Here is a 15,288-nt window from a genome sequence, read left to right as displayed (position 1 = left end):
GAGGCAGTCCGGCAAGCAGAGAAATCTATGGCTGACGAGACGCACAGCTCGTTGACGCGGGGACGGAGGCAGACTGCTGGGGAGGACGACAAGGAAGAACAATGAAACACGGAGGGGAAACACAGAGAGAGAGAGAGAGAGAGAGAGAGAGAGAGCATAAAGCTGGCTTACTGTACACGACAGAAGATGAAGTTACGGCCAGGATCCTTGGGTCCACTGGTCTTTATTCAGCTTGCCCTCATCAGTCCCAGGTGTGCTGATTGCTGATCGCCTACAGGCTTGCCGGCATGTGGGCGTGATGCGGCCATCGTGAGCAGGGGGCGTGTCTCGAGAGGTGCCGGCAGACCCAGCTGCCGGAGAAAAGCGGGTTGGAGCCCACGCCGTGACATTTGTTGTTGGTGTGCAACAATGTCCGCTGCTTAAACTGTCCAAAACAAAACACATTGACTCCAGCAGCTGAACGTTCATATTTTGTTGCCCAGTCAATTTTAAAAGTCCGATTTTCGCAACTTCTTTAGATCATGTGACCCTGCCCTGACCGGGGCTGGACTTCCGATACCAAACCAATATGACAGCCGATATCGATTGGATTCAACATCAGCACACATAATACACACTTTTTCCTTATCTAGTGGTGTGGAATGTTGTGAAAGTATTGATGAGTGATATCTTTTGAGGCGTTGGGGCTCATCGTCCTGCGTATCATTTGCAAGTTAGCATCCATTCAGGTGTGTGGTTGTAGTCAGGAAGTAGTCTTTGCCGTTGTGTTGAGTCCTACAAAGTGTTGTACTTATCACACAACACACCAGCTGTTTTATTGTAACACGCAAATTAGGAGGTGTTGAAATGGCCATGTAAAATCGCTAATGCTAATCATATCCTTTGAGCTCGTGCATTTGTTTTAAGGCATTTCTTTGATGCTGGAATGTGACAGAGAAGTCATCAAGTCATCAAGACACCTCCGCTCCGGACAGGCTGACCTCCGAGGACTAAGCTACGAACAATGGGAGACCAAGCTTTCTGCTCCGCCGCTCCCAGTCTGTGGAACGCTCTCCCTGACCACCTGAGGGCACCACAGACTGTGGATGCTTTAAAAAAGGCTTAAAAACCCTTCTTTTTAATAAAGCCTTTTTTTTTAGATATATGCATACTAGTTTTAGCTATTTGGCTGTTCTAGTTTTCATTTTTATTTATTTTTTATTTTATTATTATTATTATTATTTTAATACACTGTAGCACTTTGAGGTTGTTTACTCAATGTAAAGTGCTTTTTACAAATTCAATCTATAATTATTATTATTATTATTTCATGACATTTCTGGGGCTGAGGTTGCTGAGGTAGTTAAAAAGCTCCTCGGTGGCAAGGCTCCGGGGGTGGATGAGATCCGCCCGGAGTTCCTTAAGGCTCTGGATGCTGTGGGGCTGTCTTGGTTGACAAGACTCTGCAGCATCGCGTGGACATCGGGGGCGGTACCTCTGGATTGGCAGACCGGGGTGGTGGTTCCTCTCCTTAAGAAGGGGAACCGGAGGGTGTGTTCTAACTATCGTGGGATCACACTCCTCAGCCTTCCCGGTAAGGTCTATTCAGGTGTACTGGAGAGGAGGCTATGCCGGATAGTCGAACCTCGGATTCAGGAGGAACAGTGTGGTTTTCGTCCTGGTCGTGGAACTGTGGACCAGCTCTATACTCTCGGCAGGGTCCTTGAGGGTGCATGGGAGTTTGCCCAACCAGTCTACATGTGTTTTGTGGACTTGGAGAAGGCATTCGACCGTGTCCCTCGGGAAGTCCTGTGGGGAGTGCTCAGAGAGTACGGGGTATCGGACTGTCTGATTGTGGCAGTCCGCTCCCTGTATGATCAGTGCCAGAGCTTGGTCCGCATTGCCGGTAGTAAGTCGGACACGTTTCCAGTGAGGGTTGGACTCCGCCAAGGCTGCCCTTTGTCACCGATTCTGTTCATAACTTTTATGGACAGAATTTCTAGGCGCAGTCAAGGCGTTGAGGGGATCTGGTTTGGTGGCTGCAGGATTAGGTCTCTGCTTTTTGCAGATGATGTGGTCCTGATGGCTTCATCTGGCCAGGATCTTCAGCTCTCACTGGATCGGTTCGCAGCTGAGTGTGAAGCAACTGGGATGAGAATCAGCACCTCCAAGTCCGAGTCCATGGTTCTCGCCCGGAAAAGGGTGGAGTGCCATCTCCGGGTTGGGGAGGAGATCTTGCCCCAAGTGGAGGAGTTCAAGTACCTCGGAGTCTTGTTCACGAGTGGGGGAAGAGTGGATCGTGAGATCGACAGGCGGATCGGTGCGGCGTCTTCAGTAATGCGGACGCTGTATTGATCCGTTGTGGTGAAGAAGGAGCTGAGCCGGAAGGCAAAGCTCTCAATTTACCGGTCGATCTACGTTCCCATCCTCACCTATGGTCATGAGCTTTGGGTTATGACCGAAAGGACAAGATCACGGGTACAAGCGGCCGAAATGAGTTTCCTCCGCCGGGTGGCGGGGCTCTCCCTTAGAGATAGGGTGAGAAGCTCTGCCATCCGGGAGGAGCTCAAAGTAAAGCCGCTGCTCCTCCACATGGAGAGGAGCCAGATGAGGTGGTTCGGGCATCTGGTCAGGATGCCACCCAAACGCCTCCCTAGGGAGGTGTTTAGGGCACGTCCGACCGGTAGGAGGCCACGGGGAAGACCCAGGACACGTTGGGAAGACTATGTCTCCCGGCTGGCCTGGGAACGCCTCGGGGTCCCACAGGAAGAGCTGGACGAAGTGGCTGGGGAGAGGGAAGTCTGGGCTTCCCTGCTTAGGCTGCTGCCCCCGCGACCCGACCTCCGATAAGCGGAAGAAGATGGATGGATGGATGGATTTCATGACATACTTTATTTCTGTGTTTACTTTTACAGAGTTTGAAGTAAAAACTGTAAAATGTTATCTGCCTGCTAAGCCAGCGAGAGAACAGACTTGTATCAAAGTTCTTATATGGGACGTTTTGGGTGCAGGCAGATACAAAGTTGATGAGGTGTGATGGATATTTCAGGTTATTATCAGATTTGTAACATCTTTTTTTTTGCCTTTTTTTTAGGTTTTGCCCGGAACTTGTCGGAAGGAACCGATGCCAACTACACGGAGTACGTGGCCACCAGGTGGTACCGCTCACCTGAGCTGCTCCTGGGGTAAGTAAGGACTATTACTTCATCCTAGTTAGTATGTGGGCTGCAAGTACACACTATTGTGTTGTTTTTTTACCTATTGTCTTTAAATACATGAGGGGGGGACATGTTTAGCTATGATGTTGTAAATATACACGCTCAATAATCTACTAAGATCCCAAGTTAGAAGTACTAAATAAATACTGAGTACTAACTAGGCTTGTCCCCTTACCTACCGTATTTTCCGCACCATAAGGCGCCCTGGGTTATAAGCCGCGCCTTCAATGAACGGCATATTTCAAAACTTTGTCCACCTATAAGCCGCCCCGTGTTGTAAGCCGCATCTAACTGCGCTAAAGGAATGTCAAAAAAACAGTCAGATAGGTCAGTCAAACTTTAATAATATATTAAAAACCAGCGTGATGTGGGCGCGCATGGAGTCGTATATCAACATGGACGGAGCTGCGTGAAAAAAGCCACCCGGCCTCTTCGCGTAAACTTAAACTTACCTTAACCACTCGCTCATCTTTTCTTCATCCATCCCTTCGAGTTAGCTTTTATGATGACGCCGGCTGGAAAGGTCTCTTTTGGCAAGGTCTTCCTTTTGAATATCACCATGGGTGGAAGTTTCTGGCCATTAGCATGGCAAGCTAGAACCACAGTGAAGGATGACTTCTCATTCCCTGTGGTGCGAATATTCACCGTACGTGCTCCCGTTGTATCCACAGTGCGGTTCACAGGAATATCAGTTGCTGTGAAATAGTAATCCGTGTGCGGATGGAGAGATTGCGTCTTTTCATGAACCGGATCCCTGTCGTTTAGTAGGAGCCATTTTGTGGTCTTTACAGATGTAAACACACAAAGGAAATGAAACGTACGGTATATCCACGCGCTTTTTCTTCTTCTACGCGGGCGGGTGGTTGCTTACAGTAGAAGAAGAAGCGCTTCCTGTTCTATGGGGGCGGGTGCTTACCTTGGCGGTTGCTTGCGTAGAAGAAGAAGCGCTTCCTGTTCTACCGGGAAAAAAGATGGCGGCTGTTTACCGTAGTTACGAGACCGAAACTTTATGAAAATGAATCTTAATATTTATCCATATATAAAGCGCACCGGGTTATAAGGCGCACTGTCAGCTTTTGAGAAAATTTGTGGTTTTTAGGTGCGCCTTATAGTGCGGAAAATACGGTATATTTTGGTACCGGTACCAAAATGTATTTCCATACTTTTCTAAATAAAGGGGACCACAAAAAATGTAATTATTGTCTTTATTGTAACAACAAATGTTAGTGTACATGAAACATATGTTTATTATTGTCATTTAGTCCTTAAATAAAATAGACAACTTGTCTTTTAGTAGTAAGTAAACAAACAAAGACTCCTAATTAGTCTGCAGTAACATATTGTGTCATTTATACACCTATTATTTTATAAAGGACAAACTATAAAAATGGATTATTAATCTACTTCTTCATTTACTGTTAATATCTGCTTATTTTTCGTTTGAACATGTTCTATCTACACTTCTGTTCAAATGTAATAATCACTTATTCTTCTCTTCTTTGATACTTGACATTAGTTTTGGATGATACCACACATTTAGGTATGGATGTGATACCAAGTATATACCAAGTGGTCATATTCAAAGTCCTCATGTGTCCAGGGACGTATTTACTGACTTTATAAACATAATATACTTTTTTTTTTTTTAAAGGAAAAAATATTTTGTGATGCTAAAAAATATGGATGTAATCATAGTAGTATCGACTAGATACGCTATTGTACTTGGTATCATTACAGCAGAGGTGGGTAGAGTAGCCAGAAATTGTACTCAAGTAAGAGTACTGTTACTTTAGAGATTTATTACTCAAGTAAAAGTAAGGAGTAGTCACCCAAATATTTACTTGAGTAAAAGTAAAAAGTATGTTGTGAAAAAACTACTCAAGTACTGAGTAACTGATGAGTAACATACACACTCATATCATATATATATATATATATACATATATATATATATATATATATATATATATATATATGTCTTAATAAGGTTATCCAAAAAATAGTGCTCGATACCGTAGTAGAGCGCAATATATGTATGTGTGGGAAAAAAATCACAAGACTATTTCATCTCTACAGGCCTGTTTCATGAGGGGGGGTTCCCTCAATCATCAGGAAATCTCCTGATGATTGAGGGAACCCCCCCTCATGAAACAGGCCTGTAGAGATGAAATAGTCTTGTGATTTTTTTCCCACACATACATATATATATATATATATATATATATATATATATATATATATATATATATATATATATATATATACATACATATACATACATATACATTGATATATACAGTATATAATTTATATGTGTTTATTTTTGCTGTTTTTGTTTACATGTTAAAGGTGTTTTAATGAATATACATGCATGTTTAACACATATAGATTCCTTTCTTTCATGTTGACAAGAATATAAGTTGGTGTATTACCTGATTCTGATGACTTGCATTGATTGTAATCAGACAGTAGTGATGATAACGTCCACGTTTTCAAATGGAGGAGAAGAAAAGTTCCTTCTTTCTGTCTAATACCACATGAAAGTGGTTGGTTTTTGGCATCTTATTTGTCCAGCTTCCATATTCGTTTTTATACACTTTACAAGAAATATATTGGCGTCAAACTCCTTAGCTTGCTAGCTTGTTTGGCTTTCGGAGACTCTTGTTTTGAAAGCGCAGGCGCGATGGAGCGGCACCTTTATTGTGAAGACAGGAACGTCCTCATGTGCGGTCAGTCTTTAGGCTTTTGACGGGATGTACGGTTGAAATAAAAAAGTATCTTTTTTCCTTCACACTTTTGATTGATTGATTGGAACTTTTATTAGTAGATTGCACAGTACAGTACATATTCCGTACAATTGACCACTAAATGGTAACACCCCAATAAGTTTTTCAACTTGTTTAAGTCAGGTCATGTGACCGCCTGGCTCTGTTTGATTGGTCCAACGTCACCAGTGACTGCATCTGATTGGTGGAACGAAGTGAAACGTCACCAGTAAGGCAGGCACTTTGAAGGTCTGTCTGACAGACCAAAACAAACAAAGCGTGCATTAACAGATCGATAAAAATTAGTAGCGAGTAGCGAGCTGAATGTAGATAAAAGTAGCGGAGTAAAAGTAGCGTTCCTTCTCTATAAATATACTTAAGTAAAAGTAAAAGCATGTTGCATTAAAACTACTCTTAGAAGTACAATTCATCCCAAAAGTTACTCAAGTAGATGTAACGGAGTAAATGTAGCGCGTTACTACCCACCTCTGCATTACAGTGGATGTCAGGTGTCGATCCACCCATGGCATTTGTTTACATTGTGACGCCGGTGAGCTATTGTAACCTCCTATGGTGTGTAGTGAAGCATGTTTAGCTATTCCTCGTCCTCCAGTGATAATGCTACTTGTAAGAAACTTACTTTATTTGTCGCCATGGAGGCCCGGATTGGTGATTTAGGGTGTTTCAGTGTTATATATTTCAGTGTTATGTCTTCAACCTCTCCCTGGCTCAGGCAGTCATCCCATCCTGCCTGAAGTCATCTACAATAATCCCGGTGCCGAAGAAGTCTCCCATCACCAGCCTGAATGATTACCGACCAGTGGCCCTCACTCCGGTAATCATGAAGTGCTTCGAGCGACTTGTTCTCCAGCACATCAAGGACCATATCCCTCCAGACTTCGACCCCCACCAGTTCGCATACCGGGCGAACAGGTCCACAGAGGATGCCATCGCTGTTGCTCTCCACTCTGCTCTGAACCACCTGGAGCAGCAGCAGAGCTACGTCCGGATGCTCTCTGTGGACTATAGCTCTGCCTTCAATACAATAATCCCGGACAGACTCTGCAATAAACTGGACACTCTTGGCCTCCCCCCTCTCACAAACGCCTGGATAAGGGACTTCCTAACGGACCGACCCCAGAATGTGAGACTTGGCCCGCACCTCTCATCCTCCCGCACGCTGAGCATCGGCTCCCCACAGGGCTGTGTGCTGAGCCCCCTCCTCTACTGCCTTTACACCCATGACTGCAGTCCGGCCCACAGTGACAACCTTACCGTCAAGTTCGCCGACGATACCACAGTGGTCGGGCTCATCTCCAGGGGTGACGAGGCTGCCTACAGAGAGGAGGTCCTGAAGCTGACGGCCTGGTCTTCGGAGAACAACCTCGCTCTCAACACCAGCAAGACCAGAGAGATCATCGTGGACTTCAGGAGGAGCAGCACCGACCCTGCCCCCCTCTACATCAACGGCGAGCGTGTAGAGAGGGTCCACACCTTCAGGTACCTTGGAGTCCACATCTCTAATGACTTCTCCTGGACAGTCAACACCACATCAATCATCAAGAAGGCTCAGCAGCGGCTACACTTCCTTAGAGTCCTCGGGAAGTACAACCTGAAGCCTGACCTGCTGCTGACCTTCTACCGCTCGTCCATCGAGAGCCTGCTGACCTACTGTATTACGGTATGGTACGGCAGCTGCACTGCAGCAGACAGGGAGAGGCTGCAAAGAGTGGTCAAGACGGCTCAGAAGATCATCGGCCGCCCTCTCCCCTCTCTGACGGACATCTACACCTCCCGCTGCCTCAACAGAGCCAGTGCCATCATCAAGGACAGCACCCACCCTGGCTCTGACCTGTTCCACCTGCTGCCCTCTGGGAAGCGCTACAGGTGCATTAAAACCAAAACAAACAGGCTAAAGAACAGCTTCTTCCCCAGGGCCATAACCATCCCGAACGGACTGCCCCATTGTCCCTCATAACTGCCTTCTCTTCGGTGCAATAACCCATTCCACCAACCACCCTTTTTTTTGTTTTTTTTTCATGTATATATTCATTTCACACCATATTCATTGCACTTCTACATTTTTTATATTTTTATATATTTGCACATTGTTTTTCTAGCATGCACACATCGCACTGTATGGAATGGCCTCAATCTCGTTACCTTGCGTAATGACAATAAAGCTGATTCTGATTCTGATTCTGATTCTGATAACTTCACCTTTATCTTTACACCAAAATGCGTCCATTCTCCCTTTTCTGTCTCCACACTGTGTCTGCTTGTAAGTACTCTGTGTGTGTGCGCTGCCCAACATGCTCCTCTGCTCGTAAAACCAGCAATGTCACCACGTGACGACGACACGCCCGTTAAGAAAAATACAAAATAAATATGGGGGAACTGGTACTTTTCAAACAGAGTATAGTACCGTTTTTGATTCATTAGAATTGCCACACCATACTAGTACCGGTATACCGTACAACCCTGGTACAAAGTCTAATATTGATTGGTGGGTGATCTACTAAGACATGTTTACATTGAAGTGAGTGTGCTAATGTTAGCATACCCCAGCTAAAAGACAGCAACAAGTTAACAACAACGTGACCTTCTCTCCTCCTGCCAGAGCGCCCTACGGCAAGGCGGTGGACATGTGGTCAGTGGGGTGCATTCTGGGAGAGCTGAGTGACGGACAGCCCTTGTTTCCTGGGGAGAGTGAGATTGACCAGGTGGGCGTCGCCATCATCTCCTCGGCTGACCTCGTCACACACAACATGTTGGTCATAATCAGTGACTTTATTTCCTGTGGTGTGCAGCTGTTCACCATCCAGAAGGTTCTAGGAGCACTTCCTGCTGAGCAGATGAAACTTTTCTACAACAATCCTCGCTTTCATGGAATCAGGGTACAAAATATTCCTTGTTGACCTTTTGTCTTCTCCATCACCACCACTTTCTCTCTCGCTCGCCCCACATTGCAGTGACTCCTCAGTTACATCTTTGGTGCTCAGTGTGTGTGTGTGTGTGTGTGTGTGTGTGTGTGTGTGTGTGTGTGTGTGTGTGTGTGTGTGTGTGTGTCAGTTCCCCTCAGTGACGCACCCTCAGACCCTGGAGAGAAGGTACCAGGGCATTTTGAGTGGCCTGATGGTGGATCTTATGAAGGTAAGATCATCATCACAACTGTATAATCAATAACACGACTGTATAATGAATAACAACAACTGTATAATCAATAACACAACTGTATAATCAACAACAACAACTGTATAATCAATAACACGACTGTATAATCAATAACAACAACTGTATAATCAATAACACAACTGTATAATCAATAACAGACTGTATAATGAATAACAACAACTGTATAATCAATAACACAACCGTATAATCAATAACAACAACGGTATAATCAATAACACAACTGTATAATCAATAACACAACTGTATAATCAATAACACAACTGTATAATCAACAACAACAACTGTATAATCAATAACACGACTGTATAATCAATAACAATAACTGTTTGATCAATAACACAACTGTATAATCAATAACAATAACTGTTTGATCAATAACACAACTGTATAATCAATAACACAACTGTATAATCAATAACAATAACTGTTTGATCAATAACACGACTGTATAATCAATAACACAACTGTATAATCAATAACACAACCGTATAATCAATAACAACAACTGTATAATCAATAACACGACTGTATAATCAATAACAACAACTGTATAATCAATAACAACAACTGTATAATCAATAACAATAACCGTATAATTAATAACAACAACTGTATAATCAATAACAATAACTGTATAATCAATAACATGACTATAATCAATAACACGACTGTATAATCAATAACACAACTGTATAATCAATAACAACAACTGTATAATCAATAACACAACTGTATAATCAACAACAACAACTGTATAATCAATAACACGACTGTATAATCAATAACAATAACTGTATAATCAATAACACGACTGTATAATCAATAACAACAACTGTATAATCAATAACACAACCGTATAATCAATAACAACAACGGTATAATCAATAACAACAACTGTATAATCAATAACAAGAACTGTATAATCAATAACAACAACTGTATAATCAATAACAATAACCGTATAATCAATAACAACAACTGTATAATCAATAACACGACTGTATAATCAATAAAACAACTGTATAATCAATAACAACAACTGTATAATCAATAACAACACGTTTATTGTTGGGATGTAGTTGATCAGCTGAATTGTAATAATAATAATAATAATAATAATAATAATAATAATAATAATAATAATAATAAATCCATCCATCCATCCATTTTCTACTACCGCTTATTCCCTTTGGGGTCGCGGGGGGTGCTGGAGCCTATCTCAGCTACAATCGGGCGGAAGGCGGGGTACACCCTGGACAAGTCGCCACCTCATCGCAGGGCCAACACAGATAGACAGACAACATTCACACACTAGGGACCATTTAGTGTTGCCAATCAACCTATCCCCAGGTGCATGTCTTTGGAGGTGGGAGGGACCTATCCCCAGGTGCATGTCTTTGGAGGTGGGAGGGGCCTATCCCCAGGTGCATGTCTTTGGAGGTGGGAGGGGCCTATCCCCAGGTGCATGTCTTTGGAGGTGGGAGGGGCCTATCCCCAGGTGCATGTCTTTGGAGGTGGGAGGGGCCTATCCCCAGGTAAATATATTTCTAATTGACTTGATTGAGCTCCATCTCAATAACATGCAGATTATTGATGAATATTGATCATTTATGGAGATTTTATTTGATCAAATGTTTATTGTTTACCAAATCTCTCCAAGAACTCATACTTGATGTTTCCTCCATCAGAACCTGCTGCTCCTCAACCCCACCGAGCGCTTCCTGACGGAGCAGAGCTTGAACCATCCTGCCTTCCAGCCTCTCAGGCAGCAGGAGCGAGAGAGGAGCTCCGTGTCCTCACCCAACCCCTCTCGCTCCTCCAAGAGGAAGACTCACCACCACGGGGAGAACACCGTCCCCACCAGGTCTCTCTTGTTCCGCACAGATATTCTCCTGACTTCTTCTGCTGTGTGTTTGCACTTGGAGGGCTTGGAGTTCTGGGGACAGGAATGGTTACAAGCATGGCCGCCAGAGACGACACATTGGCCAAACCTGCACGGCACTTCCTGCAGCTGAAGTGGCCAAAGATGAGGAAGTGTGTCGAGCTATTCTGATGCTTGAAGCCCCGCTAGCTTTGACTCAGTCGGTTGGTCAGTCGGTCAGTCAGCCAGTTAGTCAGCAGTTTGTCAATTGGTCAATCAGTCAGTCGGTCACTCAGCAGTAAGTCAGTCAGCAATCAGTTAGTCGGCAGTCGGTCAGTCCGTCGGTGGCTAACTCAGCAGTCAGTCAGTCAAACACTTAGTCAGCCGTTTGTCAGTTGGTCAGTTAGTCGGTCAATTGGTCGGTTGGTCAGTCAGTCAGTCAGCAGTCGGTTGGTTGGTCAGTCAGTTAGCCAGTTAGTCAGCAGTTTGTCAATTGGTCAATCAGTCAGTCGGTCATTCGGTCACTCAGCAGTAAGTCGGTCAGTAATCAGTTAGGTAGCAGTCGGTCAGTCTGTCGGTGGCTAACTCAGCAGTCAGTCAGTCAAACACTTAGTCAGCAGTTTGTCGGTTGGTCAGTTAGTCGGTCAATCGGTCAGTCAGTCGGTTGGTCAGTCAGCAGTCAGTCAGTCAGCAGTCGGTTGCTTGGTCAGTCAGTCAGCCAGTTAGTCAGCAGTTTGTCGGTTGGTCAGCCAGTCAGCAGTCAGTTGGTTGGTCAGTCAGTCAGTTAGTCAGCAGTTTGTCTGTTGGTCAGTCAGTCAGTGGGTCCGTCGGTCACTCAGCAGTAAGTCAGCAGTTGGTCAGTCAGTCATTCAGCAGTCAGTCAGTCAGCAGTTGGCCAGTCAGTCGGTTGGTCACTCAGCAGTCAGTCAATTGTTGGTCGGTCAGTCGGCCAGTTAGTCAGCAGTTTGTTGGTTGATCAGTCTGTCAGTTGGTTGGTTGGTCAGAAATCAGTCCATGGGCAGGTCTCACCGGCCCCAGGCTGGTGAGGGTGGGCTTCTGCCAGGACTTGGGCCTGGAGGATCTGAGATCATAAAGCAGTTTAATTTAATCCCCACCAGTGAAAGAGTTGTAGACTGAAAGTCAGGATGAGTCACGGTTGCTAAAAACTTTACAAAAGTGACTTTAGTGACTGAGCAGATGTCAAATATGAACATTTTATTTCTGCTCTCACATTTTAGACGACGGTCTGACGAGTTGTTGTAGTTCAAACACCACCTGTGCTGCTGATGTATTATTGGGGGCCTGGTAGCCTAATTTCTTGTTTCTGGGGTCTCTTGGCTACTTCCTGTCCCTTCCAGGACTTCAAAGTGTTGCTCTCGTGGTGCTAAAGCCTGCACCTCTAAATACAAATAATGACGTGCATTCAATTAAAACGTTTACTAAATGTTTCTTTTTGACATTCTGGTTATAAAATGGCATTTGTCTTGCCTTTTTTCAAGTTAGTTGAAATGATTCAAACTGTGTGTGTCACCAGGAGTCACAACAAGACGTCCAGCCAGCGTCGCTCCAGCAGCAAAGAATGTTCCAGCCTCCCTCGGCACGGAGACCTCCATCACCTTGGCAACGAGAGTTTTGTCAACGGCAACAAAGCCCCGTCCAGTCTGAGTCCGACCCTCTACCCCAAGACCCAGTACCTGTCCCAGACCCTCAACCGCTCCAGCAAAGACCTGACCAACAACAACCTGCTCAGCCCCAAAGAAGTCGCCAACCAGACGACGTTCGACTTCAGTCCGGGACCGTCGGCCAAGTTGTCGGAACAAGGCCAAGGAGCAAAGTACAAGACCCCCGCCTCTTCTCGCGCTCAACTACAACAACAACAACAACAACAACAACAACAACAACAACAAGGTGGGCGGCACACCTCCAACACCCTGCAGTCAGCTGGAGAGAAACAACATGGCCGACACTCCCACAACATGGCCGACTCCGCCCATGGATCCATGTCGTCCTCGTCCAAAAGCTCCGCCTCCTACCTGAGCTTGTCCAAGAGCCACGGCGCTCTGAGCGACGCCAAGTCTGTGGGCAACCTCAGTGATGGCCGCCCGCACCACGACGACGCCAACGCCAACGCCAACGCCGCGGTCGCACCGAGCGCTCGCTTCTTCCCCGCCAGCTGCCTTGACCTCAACGCCCCCTCGGGAGCGCCGGGGCCTCCTGGCAGCCCCTCGCCACGCCACACCGAGCGCTCGGGACATAGCCCCGCCTCCCGCGGCGCCGGAAACGTCCGCCTGGAGAGCAGCACGCTGGACTCCTCCTCCAGACACAAATCCAGACATAAATCTGTGGCTCCAGGTGAGGAACTTTCCCTTTTAATCACTTAGGACTGTAAACCTAAGAGAGGCCATTGTGTAACGACCTCATTCTAAAAATACTTTTACTAAAAAAACTTAAGTTCATTGTAAATATATATATATATATATATATATATATGTATATATATATATATATATATTTTTTTTTTTTTTTTTTTTTTAAATATACTGTATATGTACTTTTAATGAAAAAAACAAAACTTAAATTCAATCTAAAAATACTTTTACTAAAAATACTTAAGTTAATACTAAAAATACTTTTAATTTAAAAAAAACTTAAGTTCATTCTAAAAATAATTTTATTAAAAATATTTAAGTTCATTCTAAAAATACTTTTGATTAAAAAAAGTTAAGTTCATTCTTAAAATAATTTAACTAAAAAAAAACAAGTTCGTTTCAAAAATACTATTACTAAAAAACCATAAGTTAATTCTAAAAATAGTTTCACTAAAAATACATAAGAAGTTAATTTAAAAAATACTATGACTAAGAATACTTAAGAAGCTCATTTAAAAATATTATTACTAAAAAAAACATAAGTTTATTCTAAAAATACTTTTACTAAAAAAAAGTTCATTCTTAAAATACTTTCACTAAAAAACATAAGAAGTTAATTAAAACAATACTATTACTAAGAAAACTTGAGAAGTTCATTTTAAAAATATTATTACTAAAAAATGTAATTCTAAAAATAATTTTACTTAAAAAAAAATGTCATTCTAAAAATACATTTACTAAAAAAAAACATAATTTCATTCTAAGAATACTATTACTAAAAAAACATAAGTTTATTCTAAAAATACTTCTACTAAAAAAACTTAAGTTAATTCTAAAAATACTTTTACTTAAAAAAATCCTGAGTTCATTCTAACAATACTATTACTAAGAAAACATAACTTTATTCTAAAAATACTATTACTAAAAAAACTTAAGTTCATTCTAAAAATACTTTTACCAAAAAAAATTAAGTTCATTCTAAAAATGCTATTACAAAAAAATACTGTAACTAACAAACTTAAGTTCATTCTAAAAATAAACTTAAATTAATTCTAAAGAAAAACTTAAGTTCACTCCAAAAATATGTTTACTAAAAACTTAAGTTCATTCTAAAAAATACTATTACTAAAAAACATAAGTTCATTTTAAAAATACTGTTACTTAAAAACTAAAAATAAGAAGATCATTCTAAAAACACTTAAGAAGTGGAATAAAAGCGGAAACAGGTCAAATCTAATAAGAAAATAAGATAACAAACACAAATATTCCACTTTGAAATATCTTTGGGGGCATTGTTTTCTTATATTGTATATATATATATATATATATATATATATATATATATATATATATATATATATATATATATATATATATATATATATATATGTTATCTCACTTGGAGCTACAAGTATGTTGGCATTTAGCTCAGTAGTTGACAAGTCCCTGAGAGATGCTGGTTCTGACCCACAGACGAGTCCAAGGCTGCAGAGCTGCTGGACCCAGGACCAGGACCAGGACCAGGAGGTGGTGTGGGGGTGTCGTGCACTCGCACCCTTCCTTCCCCACACGAGTCCTACCATTACGGGCTGGGCTACACCTCGCCCTTCTCCTCCCAGCAGCGCCCGCAGCGCCACTCCATGTACGTGAGGAGAGAGCGCCACCGGCCTCACGGCGTACAATCCAATATGGCGGGCTTGCCCCCCCCGGGGCAGGCGGTCCCGACACGAGCCAGTAGTCTGCAGCTTCTGTCCCCACAGCTGCAGCACCGCACCACCCACTCGGGAAGCTCCTCCCGTGAGGACTGCAGCGACACCAGGGTGAGTGACACCAGGGTGAGTCACCCCCATCTTGGCCCGGTGATGCTCTCACCGCCGCCATCTTGTGTCCGTCTCCTCCGC

At 43.3% G+C, this 15,288-nt stretch overlaps 1 protein-coding gene across 8 annotated transcripts in view; it reads left to right on the top strand.

The window, feature by feature from the left end:
- cdkl5 (cyclin dependent kinase like 5) overlaps positions 1–15,288 on the top strand; it is a 77,067-nt gene that overhangs the window by 37,473 nt on the left and 24,306 nt on the right. For 7 of the 8 annotated variants that reach the window (XM_061974636.1, XM_061974635.1, XM_061974629.1 and 4 more), the window contains 7 exons: positions 3,074–3,164; positions 8,583–8,685; positions 8,773–8,859; positions 9,035–9,115; positions 10,846–11,021; positions 12,553–13,370; positions 14,861–15,222. In XM_061974636.1, coding sequence (XP_061830620.1) covers positions 3,074–3,164; positions 8,583–8,685; positions 8,773–8,859; positions 9,035–9,115; positions 10,846–11,021; positions 12,553–13,370; positions 14,861–15,222 — 1,718 coding nt within the window. The remainder of the gene's footprint in view (positions 1–3,073; positions 3,165–8,582; positions 8,686–8,772; positions 8,860–9,034; positions 9,116–10,845; positions 11,022–12,552; positions 13,371–14,860; positions 15,223–15,288) is intronic. The other variant, XM_061974633.1, reaches the window with a different exon arrangement.

This window comes from Nerophis lumbriciformis, linkage group LG15 (genome assembly GCF_033978685.3).
Source record: "Nerophis lumbriciformis linkage group LG15, RoL_Nlum_v2.1, whole genome shotgun sequence".
Classification (NCBI taxonomy): Eukaryota; Metazoa; Chordata; class Actinopteri; order Syngnathiformes; family Syngnathidae; genus Nerophis; species Nerophis lumbriciformis.
This window is presented reverse-complemented; position numbering and strand designations above follow the sequence as displayed.